This window comes from Apteryx mantelli, chromosome 5 (assembly GCF_036417845.1).
Source record: "Apteryx mantelli isolate bAptMan1 chromosome 5, bAptMan1.hap1, whole genome shotgun sequence".
Lineage (NCBI taxonomy): Eukaryota > Metazoa > Chordata > Aves > Apterygiformes > Apterygidae > Apteryx > Apteryx mantelli.
In genome coordinates this window covers 36,929,283-36,949,183 of record NC_089982.1, presented here as the reverse complement: position 1 = coordinate 36,949,183, position 19,901 = coordinate 36,929,283, and the positions used below count along the sequence as shown (strand labels likewise).

General features: G+C 36.8%; 1 protein-coding gene across 1 annotated transcript in view; it reads left to right on the top strand.

Annotated features, from left to right (window-relative positions):
* Positions 1–19,901, top strand: part of LRBA (LPS responsive beige-like anchor protein) — a 376,211-nt gene that overhangs the window by 218,712 nt on the left and 137,598 nt on the right. The window contains exon 37 of the mRNA XM_013951635.2: positions 18,856–18,973. Within this exon, the coding sequence (XP_013807089.2) occupies positions 18,856–18,973 (118 nt within the window). The remainder of the gene's footprint in view (positions 1–18,855; positions 18,974–19,901) is intronic.

Genomic DNA, 19,901 nt, shown 5'->3' with positions numbered 1-19,901 from the left:
GTAAGGATAAGTAGGAGTCACCATGTCAGTGTAAGTCTTTAGTTTTTCCTGGAAGTGGTGTGATACAGAATATTCGTAGACAAAAAATTTAAGAACAGTGGAGCAACTACACACCATAAGGATTAGAGGGCTAAGTTAGAGTCTCTAACAGCTAAAGAGTGCAGACTTTTTTCAGTAATGTGTCCATTGTATTTTTAATTGTGTAGAATGGTGACATTTGCATCCTGATTTACTGGAAAAGCTACTAAAGTATGGCAATTTTACAGCAAGCTCCTGTATCAGATTAAGGCGAACATCTTTTTTATTTTTAATATGAAAACAAAGCTAATAAATCTATTTTCTCTCTCGAGATTCTGTCAAAGAATAAGTGATATTCAGTACTCAGTATTCAGAGTTCATTTCCCAATCTCTTTCTTTGTATACATTTTATTCTCAATTTACTGCCCTTATTGTCAGCTACAGTACTGGGATTGCTGTAAAATTTTATTTTTGCACTTAAAAATAGCTTCAACATGAAAACATGCACACTCTCCACCTATAGAGTTAGAGAAGTTACTTATTTTGGTAGATGAACACTGTAAAAAAAATAAGGCAATGAGTAGGCACTTGAATTTGCTATTTATTTTCTAATTGCTAGTAAAGAACACAACTGTGTTGGAATAGAAATATAGAATCTGTCTGATTTGGGATATTTTTATATCCAGAAGATTTGTAATGATCTTTATAGTTGGCTGTTTCATGGAAATTATTGTGGTGTTAGATTCAAGCAGGACTAACTAGCTTACCTGCTGTTTGGTAACAGCACTCATGTAGCTAGCAGCACCAACCAGTTAGAAGCCCTGCTGGAAGACACCCATGGAGTTACACTGGCAAGGTGTTTTCAAAGGCGCAAAAATATTCAGCTGTCACAGGAACCGAGACCAGGGTTCCACCACCACTTTGATTTCATGCCAGTGGGACCTGTCACAGAAAGAATCACTGGGGCCAGTTCTTGGCTGCTTATTCCTTTCCCTCCACCCTTGTGCCATCAGTAGCATTAATGTGATGAGTCAAACTAAGGAACTAATCTGGCAGAAAACTAACTTTTCTCCCCCAGATTTTTAACAAGGGTAACTCCCTGAGCCAGCTAACTGTGGGGCCGTAGGAATGCTAGTGACAGGAAAAGGAGGCAGCGGGACCACCTGGGTTGGAGGAGGCCATACCGCAGCCAGCATTCATGTAACCAGGGAACTGTGACCTCAGTGAAATGTTTACAGATAAATTAGGGTTTTAATCTAGTTCCTTAATGTATATGCGGTGTATTGTGATAGGAATCATAAAAGTGAAAACTCTTTCAGACTTCAGTCACCATGTTATCAAGAACACTGTCCTTTGGGAATAAAATTTCTGGTGGTAGAATAGTGTGAAGATAGAAAAGTTAGTATTGTCAGCTGCCACTGATTTCCACTGTGGTTTTTATGTAATCTTTATGGGTTTTCCTTTAAATATATATATATAAAATATACATATATATGTGTGTGTATATATATATTTGTTTTGAGAACAATTACTCTTTGGCAAGTTCAACATACTTCTCTCTATATTGGATATAATGTCATTTACATTGTCTCTGGATTGCTTTTCAGAAGTTCCACGACTGAATTCTGGTGCTCTCCTACAGATCCTAAAGAGAATTACAAATCCCTACTCCATAGAATGCAATTTCATTGATATTTAAGCTTGTGCGTCCTTAAGTAAAAGTCAGTTTTTCTTCTAACTCTGTGCTGGAACTTTGTAGCTGCTCCCTCCCGCGTTCCTGGGCAAAAGTTGTGATTATCCCAATTTTTTCCCTCCTCGCAGTACTCATAGAAGAGCAGTCAGATATTACAGGTACAACACTTTCCCCTAAAGAAAGGAAAATCGTTTGTCTATAAAACATTAAATGGTTGCAGAATATATGAAAACATCCAGAAATGCATTCCTGTAAGTTAGTGCTGTATTATATATTCTGTACAGCCGTAGTTACACTATTTGGAGTCTGTTATTACCTATGGATATAACATGTAAAAAAATTCCTGATATGCCTTTTATCTCTTGCATTTAAACAGCATACTTCTGCAGAGGTGCTTTGCCTTCCCTGCAGAAAGTTTTCTAGACAGACAATGCTTGGAAAGTAAGAGTTAAATTTGACTTTGTTTTCGCTTTTTAAAGTTACTGCTTTTTTTTTTTTTTTTGCTTGACAGATTTCCATTTTTAATTATTTTCACCATTTAATTCCAGCCTTTTAGACATTCCTGGGTCCTGCATTTTGAACCTAGACATAACTGGTTAGTCAGGACTGCTAGAAAATTCTTAAAAGATTAAAGGATTTTGATAAAGGCGTTATGACAGTAGGTAGGTCCATTTCTTTCCTTGCTCTCCTTAGTGGCTGTGATGTTTCTTAACATTATGGAACTGGGAAACCAGCATAAGACCATTACCATTCAGCTAAAAAATAGAGCTGGATCTTCCCTGTTTGATTTTAAAGAGATACCAAGGTTAATTTCCTGATTGTTTGAAAAGCTGAAGAATATTTTGGTTTGGTTTATTTTGTATTTGCTGCCAAATGGCATTTTTATAAAATGCAAAATCATACAGGCTGGTGTCTCTGGAAATTCTCTTGACATACTCAAACTAAATCACTTCAAGCAACTCCCTATCTGATTGCAATTTTCCAAAAGAACTGATTTTTTTTTTTTTTTTTTTTTTTTTTTTTTACTAAACTGAATTCCAATAATAGTCATAGATTTCCTTGGAAGGCAAGTAGATAAAGCATATGTTTACATGACTGCCACAGTAAGAGAGTTTCCTATACAGTTTGCAAATAGTGATTATAATTTCATGTTAATAAGATGCAGAAAACCACGCTGAAGGAAAAGTGCTTTGCTGCTTTTGTCACAGTTTCATCAAACTGATTTTGTCAGCACTGAAGTATAACCCTTGCCGCATCAGTTTGAGTGCTCATTAGGCAGCCGATTTATCTGAATCCTCATTAAATTGATTATCTCATTTACTTATGGATAATGGCATGTTACGTGGTACAGGAATGGTGGTTGGAGACCAGAATCAAGACTTATGTTGACCTGCTTAGTATTCTGTTGTTCATATACTTCTGCAATAAATTGCTGCACCCGAGTACTACAGCATCAGTAGTTTACTTTTTGCAAAAGTGTGACATGAGCTGAAGGGTCAGACTTGCGCTGCGTAAACTTGCACCTTCATTGATAAACTACAGATGGCAATTTAAAAGCTTTTCTAGGTTTATAGCTTTCTCTAATTCCCTATTTATTTCACTTGTATACTAGATTTTCTCATGAAGAACATAAAAGGTCCTTTTGACCATCTGTTTTAGTGTGAATTAAATAACAAAAAGGAAGCAAGTAGAAAACCTTTTCAATTATACATTTAGAAAAGGGGGAAATTATTAAGACAAGATACTTAAAGCAATTTTCTGAAAGGTAGCTTTCAGAAATGTGATCAAATTGAAAAAAATCAGATGATGATTTAGATCAAATGCTATGCATGCACATTATCTGGAAAGTTGGCCTATATTTTTCAAATTTGCTATGCTGATAGGCTTCTAATATCATTTTTAAGATGCTACCTAGCAGTGCTGTGTGTGTGCAAGTCATGCTGAAATATAAGTAAGTTTTGGATGCCAACTACAATTTTGTTACTGTGAAAAGGTAAAACTAGAAAAGAAAGCTGGAGCATCCAGGCTTTAGCCAGTAATCGTTATTTTGTTCTAATTCTGTCATTCTGCAATGAACAGATAGCAAGTATGTTAACTGGTTTATGTATTTTTGAGTCAGGCTTACATGCGGCTTGGGATAACTCAAGTAGTAGTTGACTATTTCAGACTTCTTCATGAAGATGAAGAAGCCTAGCATTCTCAAGTGGCTGAATTAGGTGTTTCAATAAGCAAATTGCATTTGCTTATTCCAGACCTGAATGGTGTCATGTACATAGACAAAGTAGTATGAAGATGTCCTATGCTTTGAAGAAGCAGAATGCTTTTTATTTTACTGCGGTCTAATGTAAGCCTTAGTCATGGACTGGGACAGCAATGGATGACCATAGGTTAAAAACACAGACCAGGGATCTTCCTCTCTAAATGTAAAACTGGAAGCAACAGATAGTTGCATACAGGCAGAAGTAAAAAAGAAAACAAGAAACAAGACATTTTCAAAGACAAAATAAGAAATTCTCAGCATTAAACCAGCAGTTCTATATGTTGGGCAACTGTTGAAGCTTTTTGAGGTACAATATTAAAGTGCTTTAAGAGGGTTTCCAGTGGATATGTAGCAGAACTCCAGATATTAATGAGTGGCTTCTTTTGACCACTTAGGGAAATGGAAGAAACCAGAGAGGTTCATGACTGAAGAACAAAGTAGTCATATGTAGAGGCTGGTCTGGCTGGAGTCAGGATTTTACTAAACCAAAGTTTCACAAGCAATTCTTTTAGTGACAGTACTGCCATGAGCAGTCCTCATCTCCCTGTTTCCCTCCTTTCCCCAGTTGTTCATGGTAAGTGTTTGAGTGGTTATGCAGTGAACAGAATTGGGGAACAGAGTCATGTTAGAATCATTCTCATCATCTCATTCATCATTTCGTTTTTTCGATCTCCCCCAGCCCAGGCTACTTTCTATCTGGATCCATTATCTACTGCAGTTTACCACCTGAGCTCATGCATGGTACTGTTAGAGCAGCAGAGGGCTTGGAGCAGCAGTCGAAAGTGGCTGGGGATAGATGAGAAGGGGTGCGACATGAGCTGGGCTGCCACCAGCAAAAATGCTTGTGAAACTGCACGTTGAATGGAAGGTGATAGGGTGGGTGAGAGGAAATAATGTTTGAATGGCTTAGGAAATAAGACAAGCTGTTCATGGACAGAGTTGGAAAAAAAGTAGACCATTAAAGGAAATGTAAAAAGTGGTGATTCTGCATCTTTTTATACGAGAGTTTATTTGAACTGTATGTGTGTTTTGCTTTAATGTAAAAGGTAGTCATTACTTCATCTCCCTTTTTGAAATCTTTAGTGTAGATATGCTATAAACTATTGTAAGTATTTACGGTAATAAAAAATGACTGTCTCCCTAATTCTGTCTTTGAATAAAGGTAGGAACTTTGGTGTTCCCAGGCTGCTTAGAAGGTTAACACTGAGATTCCGTAGAATAGAGATGAGACAGAGAGTGGGAAAATATCTTTCTACAGTAATAGTTGTATAGTATTTGTGGTTATAACTGACATGCAGTTTTATTGAGGAGCTAGTGAAACTAGTCTCATTTCCTTGAGCTAATGGCAGACGTGCAAGTGAAAATTTTTCTAGGGAAGTACAAAAACAGAGGAGGAAATCCTGCCCCTCTTCTGCAAAGGGGATTATTGTCACTGAATTAAACAGAGCTAGAATTTCACCCACCTTTTTATTTTTTTGGAAGAAACAACTCAAATATGTTTCATTAGGCAACATTTTTTTAGTGCTTTTTTTTTTTTTTTTTTTGAGAAGTGTCATTTTATTTTGGATTACTAAGATATGCCCCTGTTCAGGATGATGAGGTGAGTTCACTAAAAAAAAAATTTTGAGAGTCTTATTGCAATTAATGTTTCTGTAGAATCATTTTAGGATCATAGAGTTTTTGCAAAGTGCATGTGGAACACAGTTAATATTCAAATAGGAAATTGGTGATCAGAGTTAAATTACTGTGCTCTAAATTTTTCTACATCCACCTATTTTCCCTCTTCACTTGCTCTGACAGTTATAGACCGCTTCTCTAATGGGGCTTGCATTTGAAGATAAGCCTGCATGTAAACAAATTAACTTTTCTTAAATGGAGAGCCATTTCATCTGCAGTAATGTACCAATTCATAAACTATCACAAGCATATTAAAAAAAAAAAAAAGATAAATGACCCATTGTATAACACTTACTATTAGGCAGACTAGATGTCCCTGTGTTCTGGGAGATAAGGCTCTTGTATTATTACACCCTAATAAAGTGAGTTAATGTTTTAGTATCAGAGATAAAAGGACAGTTGGATATATTTAATAACCAAACTGAGAAACACTTAATTTTAGTTGTCTGTAGCAATATAACACAAATTCCCCTGTAAAACAAATTGCACTTTTGGAATATACTTTAATGTGCATTCGACAAAGGAGAAAATGAGGTGATTGAAGTTCAATTTGTAGCATGTTATTAACCATTTCCGCTTGACTAGATGAGTAAAAGGATAATGGATGAGGGTTTTATTATTGCCTTTCTGCTAAAATGAAGTGGTGTAAAAGATAAGGTGATGAGATTAATGAACATAAGGAAAAGGCGTAATCAGTCAAACTCCAACAGGGAGATGAGATGACAGTACTTAAGATTTGCAAGAATATATGGTTTAAAAAGTGGATTTTATCAACACCGATGTTTTGTTTGGGTGCAATGCTAAGAGGCAGGCACTTGCCAATTTCAGCTCTTTTTTGTCAGTTCTTTATGCTACTACTGTATATTTGGAGCTCCAGCAGTCCAAATTGAAGTTGATATCTTTATTATGCTTGTTAACTCAAAACCACTTTTAAAAACTATAAAATCATTAAATGAGAACCAAACAAATGCAACTTTTGTCAAGCAGAAACAATATTTTATTGATCAGTTTATCAGTTCATCACTGGCTGCACATTCTTATGTGTGTCTGGATGAGTTACCTTTACTGTTTGTGCTGGTGCCTCAAGTTCTCTGTCCTAGTCATTTCAGCAGATAGTTTTCATGTACTCATGGAAAGATCAGGACTCCATTGCTTGTCCTGTAATAAATGCTTCTGGGTGGGCCATCAAACTCCATGACGTTCTGACTTCAAACTTCTCCAGCTTCTTGAGTAGAAAATTGGTATCTTGTTGAGATTTGCAAAAGTTTCTAGCTGTGTACACGTTCCTAGTTGATGTAGGGTGTGATATTTTTTATATCTCAGATCGTAAATGCAGTACATCTTCCTCTGACATATATCTTAAAAGATGAGCCTACTTGAATGTATATATTGCTGGCATGCTATGAAAATAAGTGTCCTCCTCTTGAGGAAATAAATGATTGCAGGTATTTTGGAATTTCACTGATGCCAGATCCCAAATTATTTGAATTACTTGCAGGTATTCCATCTGTGGTTAGTTTGGAAGCAAACCTTCAGTGTCCTAAGGACAGGTCTTCTGTCTTAAATTACACATTTCTACAAGAGAACATTGAGTTACAAACTAAATCAGTCAAGTTAAGAATTGAAAATGCTTCTGCAAAATCAGCTTTTCTCATGCCTTTAATTTCCTGCTCTTTTTAAAAAACATACACCTCTTCCAAAATGTGGACCTGACTTGGAATAGAGCTGCTACACAGCATTTTTCTTTCCACTTGCAAGGTTTGAGAAGGGCTCCCACATCGTTCCTTTGAATGCAGTTAAGGTACTTGATAAGAGTTGCCTTATGAAAGTGCTGCCTTAAGTTAGTTTTGTAAATGAAATATGCACTGACAAGATAAATTATTGTATTTTCTCAGGGAACTGTTAGTTCTTGGCAGCAGTTTGGGCAGGATGGATAGGATATTGCTATGAGGTTAGGTTTGTCTAAAAGCAGTTTACAATATTTTTTCCCCTTTTGACTTCAACATTCACGAAACAGACTGTTACACATTGGCTAGAACCTGGTGCTTCGTAAACACTCCCACATTAGACCTGACTTTTTCTGGCTTTTAGAAAAACTTCCAGTTGTGCAAAACTGTATTGTGGATTTGTAAGACAGATGCATAACACAGCCCAGATTACAGTTCTTCACAAGAGCTGATATTTTCATGTAGGCTTACTGCCCCCTCTTCTCCTATCATCTGCAGAATTCTTTGATAGGCCATTGTTTATTGGGCCCGCAGGAGTAGCACGTTTTAGATTTAATACCCTAGAGGGAACGGCAAGGCAAATCATGTTGCTGGATCAATTGTTCAGCTACCCCCAGACTGCTGTCTGTGTATCTGTTCCGCTTGCATCACATTTCCAAGCCTTTCTTATCAATCATTTGGACTAGAAAAGCAGTTTAATTTTTTATTGCAGTTTTTAACAGAAATTGGAGTTGTGTTCTTGTTTCGTAATCCAAGACTGGGGTTGTAGCCCTCACATTAGCTATGTCTGTGGCTTAATTAACCTTGGAAAAGGGCCTGTACCAGTAGGAATGCTTGAAAGCTTAATAAGTACTTTATTTTACCATCTACTAAGACGAAATCCAGCGCTACATGTAGGTATACAACCTTCTCTATACATTGTTCTTTGATCTTTACAAACGTGATATGCTTTAATTGGTCAAATTATTTCTATGGGTAACCTTAAAAGAAGACATTGTCTCTTTCAGTCATGGACCGTAGTAAACCCTTTGTCACTGGCCAGCTACAGTCAGTTCCTTTGCCTGGGAAATTAATCTACTTTTACAGGAATATAAGATAAATTTAAGAATACAGATACAGAATATGAGGTTTAGTCATAAAGTTCTTGATTAAACACAGTGCATGTGGGGAAGATGTGTCTTTTGATAACTATAAGGATTATTTCTCTGCCTTGCTGTGGTCTCTGAATTCTTTTTGGTTTACAGGGGTGAGCTACCAGTGACTGGAGAAGTGCTTGAGCAGTGAAGGGTTTGTAAGCAGCACTGTGCCATGGTCTGTCTCAATTTGTGAGAGCAGAAGGAGGGGAAGTTTCAATAGCATTAAGTACTGTACAGTCCTGGGCTGCAGGGCAGCCACCAGGCACCACAAGTAAGTCAAATATATGTAAATACACTGCAGCCCCTGCAGTTGTTCCAGTGTACTCAAAGAGGATTTGGTTCCTGCACAGCACAAAGATGGCATGAAGCCATTTTTGCTTTCCCATCCCTTTGCAAGCTGCACCTTCTGTGCCATCTCTTTCATAAAACATAGCACGAATCTTTTAATGTAAACTGCTAGATTGGCAGGTTTGGAGTCTGATTTTTCTCTTTGCCTTCAAGAGTCACGTGTTCTTCCATGTATGGGCTTGGATCCCATGCATGAGCTGATCAGATGCAGTCATTTGTGATGACTGGTACTCTAGCTTCCTGCCAGATGTGTGGGGGTGTTTTTTGTTTTTGTTTTGTTTCTGGTGAAGGGATCTGAAGGTCGGCTTACAGGTCATCAATTTAAAAAATCCATCTCTTTGGCATTGAAACTTGTTTTTTCTCTGCTCTTTCCATTTCTTCTCCTCACCCATCTTCTGCCAGATCAGGTCAAAATGGCAGACATTAGACAACTGCCAACATCTCAGGTACATTAGTTCCCTCTTTCCTCATTGTAGTTGCTGCTTCTGCTTGCAGGTGTTCTGGCTGGATAGACCTTTTCTAGATAGATACAGGAGCAGCCCATGTGAGAAGTGATGTCCTGAAAGTGGTGAAACAGGCAGGTGCAGGGCACAGCAGTGGGAAAGCTAACACGAGAGGCAAACTATTCTGATCTCCTGTTCAAAACAGGAATTCGAAAAGACAGATACGGCAAACATGAACCTTGCTTTTCTAAAGAAGCCTCAATGGCTAAATGTCTCTAAGAGACAGCAAAACAAACATAACCTCTCCTACATTGTTTTCCATCTTTTGAGATGCATCCTCCCGTATACTACCTTTCACCATATCCAGCTGTACTGCTGTGTATATGAACTGCTGTGAATTGAGAGTCTGGAAATTCCTAGTTTTCAGACTCCATACTCCTTAGAGATCAACCAATATAATCTGATAAAGGTTATCTCCAAGGCTTTTCTGCACTAGGAATTTTATAAAAGAAGAGAGACCAAAAATACTTTAGACTTTAAAAAAACATGGTAATGCCTTCTTGTCATAAAAAGTCTCTGTTTGATTCCTTTTCAGACTTTCTCAGATACTTTAGTCTTTTAAACAAGAGAAAGTTTTTAGAGCTTGTCTTGAAATCCCTTAAATAGTTTCCAAAGAGAGGTTTTTCACTGCAGTAGTGTTACAACATCCTGGCATGGATTGGAGCTGCTAGTAGAAATAAGTTGAGCAAAGCACAATAGGCATATCTTATCTGTTCAAAATTGGAAAGGGACAAAGTCTTCTGCTCAATGCTATAATTTTACTTGTTACAACTTTTAAAATATCAAAAAGAAAATGCTTCTGATATGCAAGCAAAATAACTTTCAGAAATTTGAAAAGGAGATCTTGTCTAAAAGACTCAGGGCTGATGTTGTCGATAAGAGTAAGAAGATCATTATTCTCACAAATTACAGTCATCTGAAAAACAGACTGACTAGAAAATCAGACAAGTCTCAGAGCGTGTTATTAATCACAGATGATAAGGCCACATCCCTACCACTTACTTTCTCTAAAGCTGCTTCCGTTGTCTTATACAAGGTATAAAAAGAACTGATACCCTTCACTGAGTGAAATCTTTCCAGAATAAATTTGATTTTGAGACCCTACAAAGATATCCTGTACTGGAGAGTTCAGATATAGAAATGTTGAAAACAGCCCTTGCTGATATTCTTCCAGAGTATTTTTAGTAACTCAAGTTATATCAAAGTGCTACGCCTGGGTATCTTCCTCATGAACAGCAGCTGAAAGAGTTCTGTGTTGTCTTAATTCTATTATAAAGCCCTCTGTATGATCATGTGTTAAGCATCTTTGCCAGAATTTGGATCATGATCATATTCTTCTCAAAAATATGCATCTATATTTTGCTTAACGGTAATATCCAATGCTAGGGAATGTACAAAAAGCCTTCCAGGTTAAGTTTAAGAAGAGTTTCATTTTATAACCTCCTTTTCCATAATAAAACATTTTCAAAATCCTCACTTTCAGGATGATCACAATCTGAATTTGTAATTCTTTTTTTTCATTAACTCTCAAGGAGATAGGAAGTAAAATTAAATGATCAATTCTCACTGAGGCTAAAATTAAAGCATTTTAAGGTTCCTGTTCTTGTCTTTTAGTTTTCTGTAATAATAAACTTGAAAGGGAGCTAAGTAATGAGGTAGCAAAATTTGTGCTGACACAAGGTTATTTTGTTAGCATCAAAGTAAGAGAATTGTGAGGAACTTCCAGAGAGGTCTAGACACCCTCCCCTCACTTGCATAGGTAGAACTATGGCAAATGGAGTTTCCCTCTCAAATTTTCCAAAATTCGATCTTAGATTGGGGTAGCTAGTATGGAACCCACCACTGCACCATTAAATATTAATAATACTTTATTCCATCGTTATTGATCCAAATGCCACAACCTAGTATATGTGATCAGCTCTTTTGACAGCTTCTACACAATGAGAAATACCTGCATTGAATTATGCTCAGTGATGCTTAAGCTCTCCTCTTGAGCTGATACAGGTAATTTACATTTTTTCAAGGTTCACAAATTAAAATCATCAAGAATACACTTTAAAAGTATTTACAGAGTATATTTTTAAATGGTAGAATTCATTGAAAATGAAATCCTGAAGTCCTAGAATTTAATACAGCTAACAAAATGGTTATGCAATCTGTCAATCTATATGGAGATCAAGACTAGCCAAAGTTGTTCTTATTAATTAGAATGGATTAAAAACACTCTCCAAATATTAAAACTTATGATCTAATGAAGGAAAAAATGAAAAAATACTCTGTCTACCCGCTGTGCTGGCCATCACTGAAGACAGGACAGTGGGATTACATGAATGCTGAATTTGATGCAGTGTGGTTACTCCTGCATCACATATAATCTTGTTTTTATGCAGTCTCTCTCCCTTGTGTTTGTGTGTGCACATATATATGTGTATACATGTATGACTGTACATGCATGTATACCAAAGCACTTGGATAGGAGCATCTTCAACTTTAGATAATTTAAGCAAAGATTTATAAGTGCATCTAAGTCCATACAGTCCATTTATGCTTTTTTGGTAAATATATGAAACATAAAGAGGTGCACATTTTACTGTGGAACACACATCTCAGAGGTTCCTTTATACAATTTATGCTTATGACTACTCTCCATTATTTATGTACGATTAAAAGATATCTTGGTTACGATTATGATTGTTATGTCTGTATCTTCTTGCTTACTAGGTGTATGAAGTCTGTGTAGGTATTAACATCAAGGTTATGGCAAATATAGTACAGGAAACCCTGGCAGAGTAAATATCATCACCATTCTTCCTTGTTTATATGGATTATAAGCACTGCTGAAAAGGAGAAAGAAAAGTTGCAATGGGGAACTCCACAGTCAATGCATGTTCTTTTTTTTTTCTGAGGATCTTGGGATGATCTAAACATGTTATTAGGGTGTGGGGTGGGGGTGGTGCAATTTTTTTTTGCAAAAACACTTTGAAAACGTATTATGGATAAAATGAAAATCACTGTGGCCAATGAAAAGAGAATGATTGTCTAAAGATCTATTTGTCTAAAATATCACATCCAAAAAAACCTGTCATGAATTTCTGATTTCCTATATATCTTTTTACTGCTTGCAGGTATTGCATTGGCATTTTTAGAGAGTGAAGTGCTTGGTTTGTCGGCTGGGTTAGTAGCCACACTGCTTGTTAGCATGTCTGAGATATGTTATGGGAGGCTGTTTTAGAAAGGCTGCCTTTGGTAAACTCAGTAATAAATTATTGCTAATTCTTACCTTGTAGCTCTTTGCACCTCAGGAATTGATAATTATAACTTGCACATGTGTTTATTGGAAGCAGACTGAGACTACCAATTTGTTTCACACATGCCAATAAACAACTTGTTGATCGCTATTAACCTAGCCTGTTCTTGAGTTAGTGATAGAAACCAAATGGAGAATGAGGATAGACACAGAAGCTAAAATAACCATTGTTTCAGAAGGTGCTATCTGAATCATTTGTAAACTGCTAGCGTTAATTCCTGATGGTAAGCTCTGCCAGATGGTGTAAAAAGTTGTATGATCCTTTTATATCTACCCACTAACTCTTAAGCCAGAATGTAGCGGGCTTACTAAGTCAAGACATCAGTTCTTCTGAGAATCTGTTTTCATGCAAGTGTAGCTCCCTTTTACCATAAATAAGCCTACTGTCTTATTTTCGAAAGAAAAGTATAATTTTATATTCTAAACCTTTCAGGGCTTGGCCAGCCACCCAAACTTATATTCAATTTTTTTCTTGTTGAACTTCTGCTTTTCAGGATGGATAGTTTAACTCATATACCTCTCTTTAGCAATCAGATCTTATTTGTGCTATGTTTAACATACAGGAGCCTATGTATAAGATTATGCACAAACCTGATGAAGGTTCCATGACCACCCTCAATAATTTTCTGAAATTTTAGCCTCCTGTCTTAGTTGAATAGTAGCATATTTTATTAATGTTATTTATCTGGATAACTAACATCCTGAATCGAGGAGTTTTCTCCAGTACCAGTCGTATGAGACAGCTAATTGCAGTTTTTTGTGTTGATTCAGTGTTGTCTGCCCCTGGTGATGAATCGGCATTGGTCCTTCTCTCCAAGAGTCAGCAGGGGTGATCAAAAGGAAAAAAAAATGTTTGTGAAGCATTGGATGCAGTAGAAAAGAATAAGATAATAGAACCAACTTCTTTGCTAACATTATTTGCTGATTGATTAGTCCATGTGGGGTGTTCAGAACCTCATAGTCAACTCAGAAAAATTATGAATGCAGGTTCCTGTGATAAATTTATTTTCAGAGGTAGGTCTTGGTAATTAGGGAGATGATTATCTGTAGTTGATGGAAGACCACTTTCAGAAAATCTGCATTGCATATTTTTTTCTTTTTGAAATATAGCTTTAATATCAGGATAAAGAGAGAAAATATAGTTGTGCATTCCTCTACTATTTTTATTGTCTGAAAAATATTTTTCATGTCATCACATGTGTACCGATCCGTGGCCTGTGACAGTTAGACTTTATTAATTTCTAAACAAATGGTGTTTTTATTTGTACATAACTTACATAGAAATTGTTTCAAAACTGAATAAATCTAGAAATAAAACTAAGTCCTAACTAAAGATGAAACTATTTACAGGTCCAGAGGCCTTAAGGTGTATCAGGCTAGGGTAAATATTATTCTATGATGTAGGAATTTCAGTTTGTGGTAGATCTGTCTGTCCACAGCAGCTTCAAATAAAATAATTTAAGCCTTTTAAGGCACATCAATTTGCTAGTCTGTAGTTCATGTATCAAAGAGCATTCTGTGAAAATATCAATATCATTGGTTAATATAAATGAAATTAATTTTTAAAGCTGGGCTAAAGGTTGACATCTGAAAAATTGCATTACTTTGCAGAAGAGAAATTTCTGTCTTCTAGTGAAATTTCAGGTCATAAGGGCAAGTAATTTTCACAATCTTCAATGGGAACCAGTGAAATATGAACTTCATTGTCACCTAGCCCCAAAGCGATAAGATAAAATGAGCTGATACATCATTTGCTCTGGTTTTATCATCTCCTCCAGTAATTGGAAGAGAAAACATAAGAGTCCTTTACCACCCCCCTCCCCAAACCCTCCACCACCCACACCCAGGCATAAGCCATTTTGCTCTGATCGATACAAAGGTCACATAGTATTTATTTATTTATTTAATTTTTTTATGCTGGGTAAAACTGTCTAGTGGAACATTAAAGTAATGAATATGTTTAATTGAGTTTGTCACCCATGAAAATGCTGAACAGGATTGTGTAGCAGACTGTGCATACTCACAGGAGGGACTGGATGGGGGACTACTACTATTTGAGTGTGGATTTCAGTGGCTGTTTGTATAAATAATTGATATGTAAAATAAACACCTTGTTTGCTGTTCTCTACTGTTCTGGTAGTGTGTTACTGAGAAATCCAAAATAAACTAATAAGCGCTGTGATTTTTTTAAAGAGCATTTGGATTTTTTTTTTTGATTATTTTTAATCTGTCTTTTTCCTATTAATTTGGTTGTATTTGGACATGTTTAAGCAAGGAGTAGCTGAAGACCTTTTCACTGTGAATCCTGGAGCTAGAAACTGCATGGTACCTGGACAGTAAAATCTGAAGATGAGGAATATAATTGCATGGCTGAGATAACCATGGAGATCCAGGTTCCTAGTGAATCATGTACCAGATTTTTAGAACTCTGAATGTTGTTATTTTGTCTCCTCTACAAAAATGACCCAGAAATACAAAGAATGCTACTAGAAGAATGTATTTATGTAGGTTCTCTCTCAATTGCAATCAAACTTAAATGCAAATTAAATGCATTTTTTTTTTTTTTTTGTCTGCGTGAATGTATGTAACTTTTTTAAGAGTAGATTTCAAGAAAAACTATTGTGAAATACACAAATAGGCATCAGCTTTTTAAATAAGCTATTTAGTTTTTATTTTACTCATGGCACTTAAATTGCCTGGCACATTAAAGGAATATAATTATTCAATTACTGTTTCAGTTCTATAACCCATTTGCAGACTTAATTACTCCTAGCCTATTCACATTTCCAAGATCAATAGTACTTTTCTCTAAACTAAAATATACAATAGCTGATTGGTTTGCCTAAAATGTAAAGCAAAATTTTCATTTAGTCTTCAGTAAAATACTACTTCTCTATTTCAGGAGACAGCTGCAGTGATGTTATCTTTTAACTATTGCATATAATCTTTATAATAGCAACAGACATGGGTTATGATCAACACTGAAGCAGGATTTTGAAGAAAAGCTGGGCTGGGCCACGTGCCTTTAAAACTGTAAGGTGGCAGAATAGCCATTTTAATGTTGGGAAATCTGCTGATATACAGCTACGAATTGTGAAGACATGGCTTGTCTAGGTACCGTCTTAATTGGTGATCAGGGCTTTGCTACATGGGATTTCCTGCAGCTCTGATTTCAGAAGTGCCTGGAAGTGGAGACCGGAGCCGCCTGTTCCCTGCTTGCCGGCTTCTTGGCGAGCAGCTTCCACTCGGGCGGCATCGGGGCTTCGGCACGGCTCCGAGGGCGTGCTCCATGTCTGGGGCCTTCATCTCTGTGGTTTCAGCTCAAGTAGGGGCTGTACACAAAGGTGAACGTAAATTTATATTTTTAATAGTATTGTCGTGCCATTGTTTAACCTGGTGTTCCCAAAGTCTAGTCTCGTAGCAGTTTGTGTAACAAGGTTTTTGGAACAATGGAAGCTTCCGGTGGTCTCATTTGTTTGTCTTAAGCAATCTGTTTGAAATGTTGGACTCTATGTTATTCTTCCTCCTGTGGGGTGCAATATCTTTTGAAATAAATGCAATGTGCAGTAGATTAAATTTCAGTATTATGTGCTGAATGAACTGAAGTTCTGTAGCCCTTTTCTTGTGGGGAAGGTGGTACTATTTGTGCCGATTAGATTAGATTGTACAGCAGCGTTTCACAATTCATGCCCAAACTATTACTAGTGGAGACAAACCACAGAAATGAATGGGAGTTGTTTTTAAAACTCAGCATATCATGGATAGGATGAATAAGCTGGCTGTTCTTAAATCCTTAAACAGGGTTGCGTAGTGTGAGGCTTAGGGATGAAAGCAGGCAAATGCAAACGTAGGTTTTGAAAGTTGTAATTCTGAAGCTGAGAATATCAGAAGCAGTAAGACTGGCAGAAAAATCCCTTTACCAGAATAAAAATTCTGAATTTAATTTAAAAATATTAGTCCATTTCTGCCAATAGTCGCTTTTATTAATCAGATCGGGCATTTGACAAGGAAGGCAAAGCTGGATTTGAATTTGATCAGGACTGCGTAGTCACACGCACTGGGAGAAGCGTGTTTGTGCTCTGTATCTGGCATCTCTGCTCGGTGCGGTAAGTGCAATGGTAATGATGCCGTTGCCATGGCAACTGGTTCACTGGCAGGCTAGGCCTCTGGCTTGGGCGCTGTCAGTGCGCGCAGCACCGTGCCGTACTGCACAGGCTGCCCCCAAGAAGGCCCGCTCCCACCTAATCCAGTTTTAATTGAACTCCAGAGACTTTGAAGTGAAGCTGCCGAGCAGGCTGACCCCATTGCGGCTGGCAATGAGGGCCTTGCGCAGCCAGGCCTCAGCTGCTTCCCCTCCTCGTAACTTGTGTTAACGAACACTCTCACGAATTGTTGGAGAGGTGGCTGCTCACCTTTTTGGGGTTCAGCTCAAGCTCCTACTGTAAATCCTGTTACACTGGATTCAATAATTTTATCAAGCAAGGCGTGAACGAGCTGCGCTATTTGCAAGTTGGTGCTCTTCCGTCCAATTTTGAAAAAGATGTATATGGCAAGGATGTGGCTGTTTGCAGGGTTTGAGCGATAGGTGCGTTGTCACGCAAAACGCTAGTCTTGCAGGGCAAAAATAATACTGAATTATTTCAGCTTGCTGGTTTTACTCGCATGTAATAGGTGCTTGAGTTAGAAATGGGAAGGTTCATAGTGGTCATCAGTCTGTTGTGTTTTCACTGTTACTGCAGAAATGCGCAGGTCATAACCACCCTCCCCACCTTAAAAGATATTCACTGAAATTACACGCGCCAGTTTTAAGAGTGTAACGTGGATGAATACCAGCAAAGGTGCTAGGAGATTTTTGTACTTGAGCATCGCGGCTTGGACGCCTTTGGTACCTCTTTTATCATGTGCTCTTTAAAGGATATTTCTGTGCATGTGACAAAAGCAAACCGCAGTGGTTCTTGGTAGCACCACAGACTTATACAAATCTGCCAGTTAGCCTGGCTGGGTTATGGATGTGGTACAGAAGGTGCCATCATGGCCCAAGTCTGGCAGTTCCCCAGTTTCAAAATTGATTAGTAACTATAAGCAATGTTTATTCCTTTCATCACATTGCAAGAATTTTGCATCAGAAAGTTCATTTTTCCTTCTCTTTGCCACATGTGAGGCAAAATCCTCCTTTCTTTAATACCTAAAACCAAGTAATTGGGTTCATTAACAGTCTTGGTTATGTTAAAAGCTGGAAATTCCTTTTTTGTTTTTTTAACACAATATATTACTTCAGTGAAATTGTAATAACAGTGATGTTAACTAGGATTATATTTGAATCTCCTTTTCTGTAATGTGTTTATGTTAAATGTATTTGTGTATGTTAAAATTGACAAATCTTGGCGTTTTTTTCCTTTGCCTATGTTTTGCTAATGTGAGGCACAGAAACGTCCAGTCTTGTTGTCCCTTAACACTTACATAATTAAGCTTTGAAATGAAAAGAAAAAAAAGAAACAAAGAAACAAAGTGCCTGTGGACTAAAAATGGGATTAATTTGAATTGTGAAAGCAGACTAAGCATCTGTGTCTGTCAGATGGGATGACAGGAATTGTAACAAGTTACTTTGACAACCGCTTACTCCATAGAGAGATTATGCTGAGTTCATTTGCAAGTTTGTGTTTAACCTTAGCTGACAAAGTGATATTTAACCTCTTATACAGCCAACCTTTATACTTCCAGAATTAATGAATGTTGCCTTAACGATAAACGTAAGGAACATTTTAAGGACTTTTTTTCTTGTTTATTTGTTACAGTCCTATTATTACAACTCTAAAGTGAGTGCAGATACATCTAATGGCACTAGTAATACATTTCAAAAATACGTTTTTATATTTTGCTGAAGTGCTGAACACTTCATAATGTTTCTGAGACTCCCTTGGTTATGGAAAATACACACTTGTCTTTAAAGAAACAAAATTTTAAAGGGGTTTGACATGAATGATTGAGTTTAAGACTTGGAAAAATCTGTTACAGGTTCATAGCATGAATTTGAGTTTATTTTAAATTCGCTGCTGGATTTGTAGATAATTGGCCAAATCCTTGTTCGTGGATCAAACACAGTTTCTCTTTCACAAGATGTTACCTGTACTGACAACATATTTAAAAAATATTATCTTTTTTCTCTCTCTTTTTCTCTTTTATTAGATTCTAGCATATACAGAAGGACTCCATGGAAAATGGCTCTTTTCAGAGATTCGATCTGTCTTTTCACGACGTTATCTTTTGCAAAATACAGCATTAGAGATCTTCATGGCAAATAGAGGTACTGTGAGTTTAAAGGAGTGGCAAGTGTTGGTTTGGGGACGTGTGGTCTCTGGCTATTTAGTCGCTCCTTTTTGTTATGGATAAAAGGGCTTGGATTAAGTGTCTCAATATTTAAGTTCAGTATATTTTTGTATTATAAATTTATTTGTTTCCATTTCATCATTTTTCAGGGAGAAGTATTATGTTCAAACATGATAACTGGGAATTAGCAATGCCTTACTTCTGTTTATATCGGCGTGTTTATTTGGCATCCTCTGAAAGCTCTTGCTAAAGGCATACCTACCTCTGATCTGTTATGTTTAAAGGGTTTTTTTAAATCTGTTTGGAAGGTTAACAGTTGTTAGTTATAAACACTAAGAACAAAAGACTATAAGAACTGCAGTACCAGATTAGACCAACGATTGGTATAGCTTCATGCTTTATTTCTAGTGATATTGTTCTAATATTTTCAAAGGTAGACAGTTATGCAATAACCTGCAGTTCTCAGATATCTCTAAAATGGAACAATCTGCCTCTGTATATAAATAGAGAAGCTCTGTTTTCAGTTAGTCCCTAGTGCAACTGTAAGAAATAAATGTGGACTTATCCTGTTTAAGCAGGATTTTTCTTCATCATCCTGTCTCTTCACTTCCTTTTTTGAACACGTACTTGTAGTCTGACAAGTCACTCAAGATACAGTAAATTGAGGCTTTGGAGAATTTTGTTCTGCTATTTTCCCCTCCTAAATTTTGTTTTAAACCAGATTCCTGGAATTCTTTGCAACTTAAACTGGGACTCTCTAAGCACTTTTAGTGTTTTTGTACTGATAATGAAATTTTGAAAAACAAGTTTTAAAACTTTATAAAGACATCAAATAAAGCAGGTCTTAAGATGATGCTTTTTAAATCTAAAATATTTTTTTGGTAATGAGGTTAAATGTTGTCCTT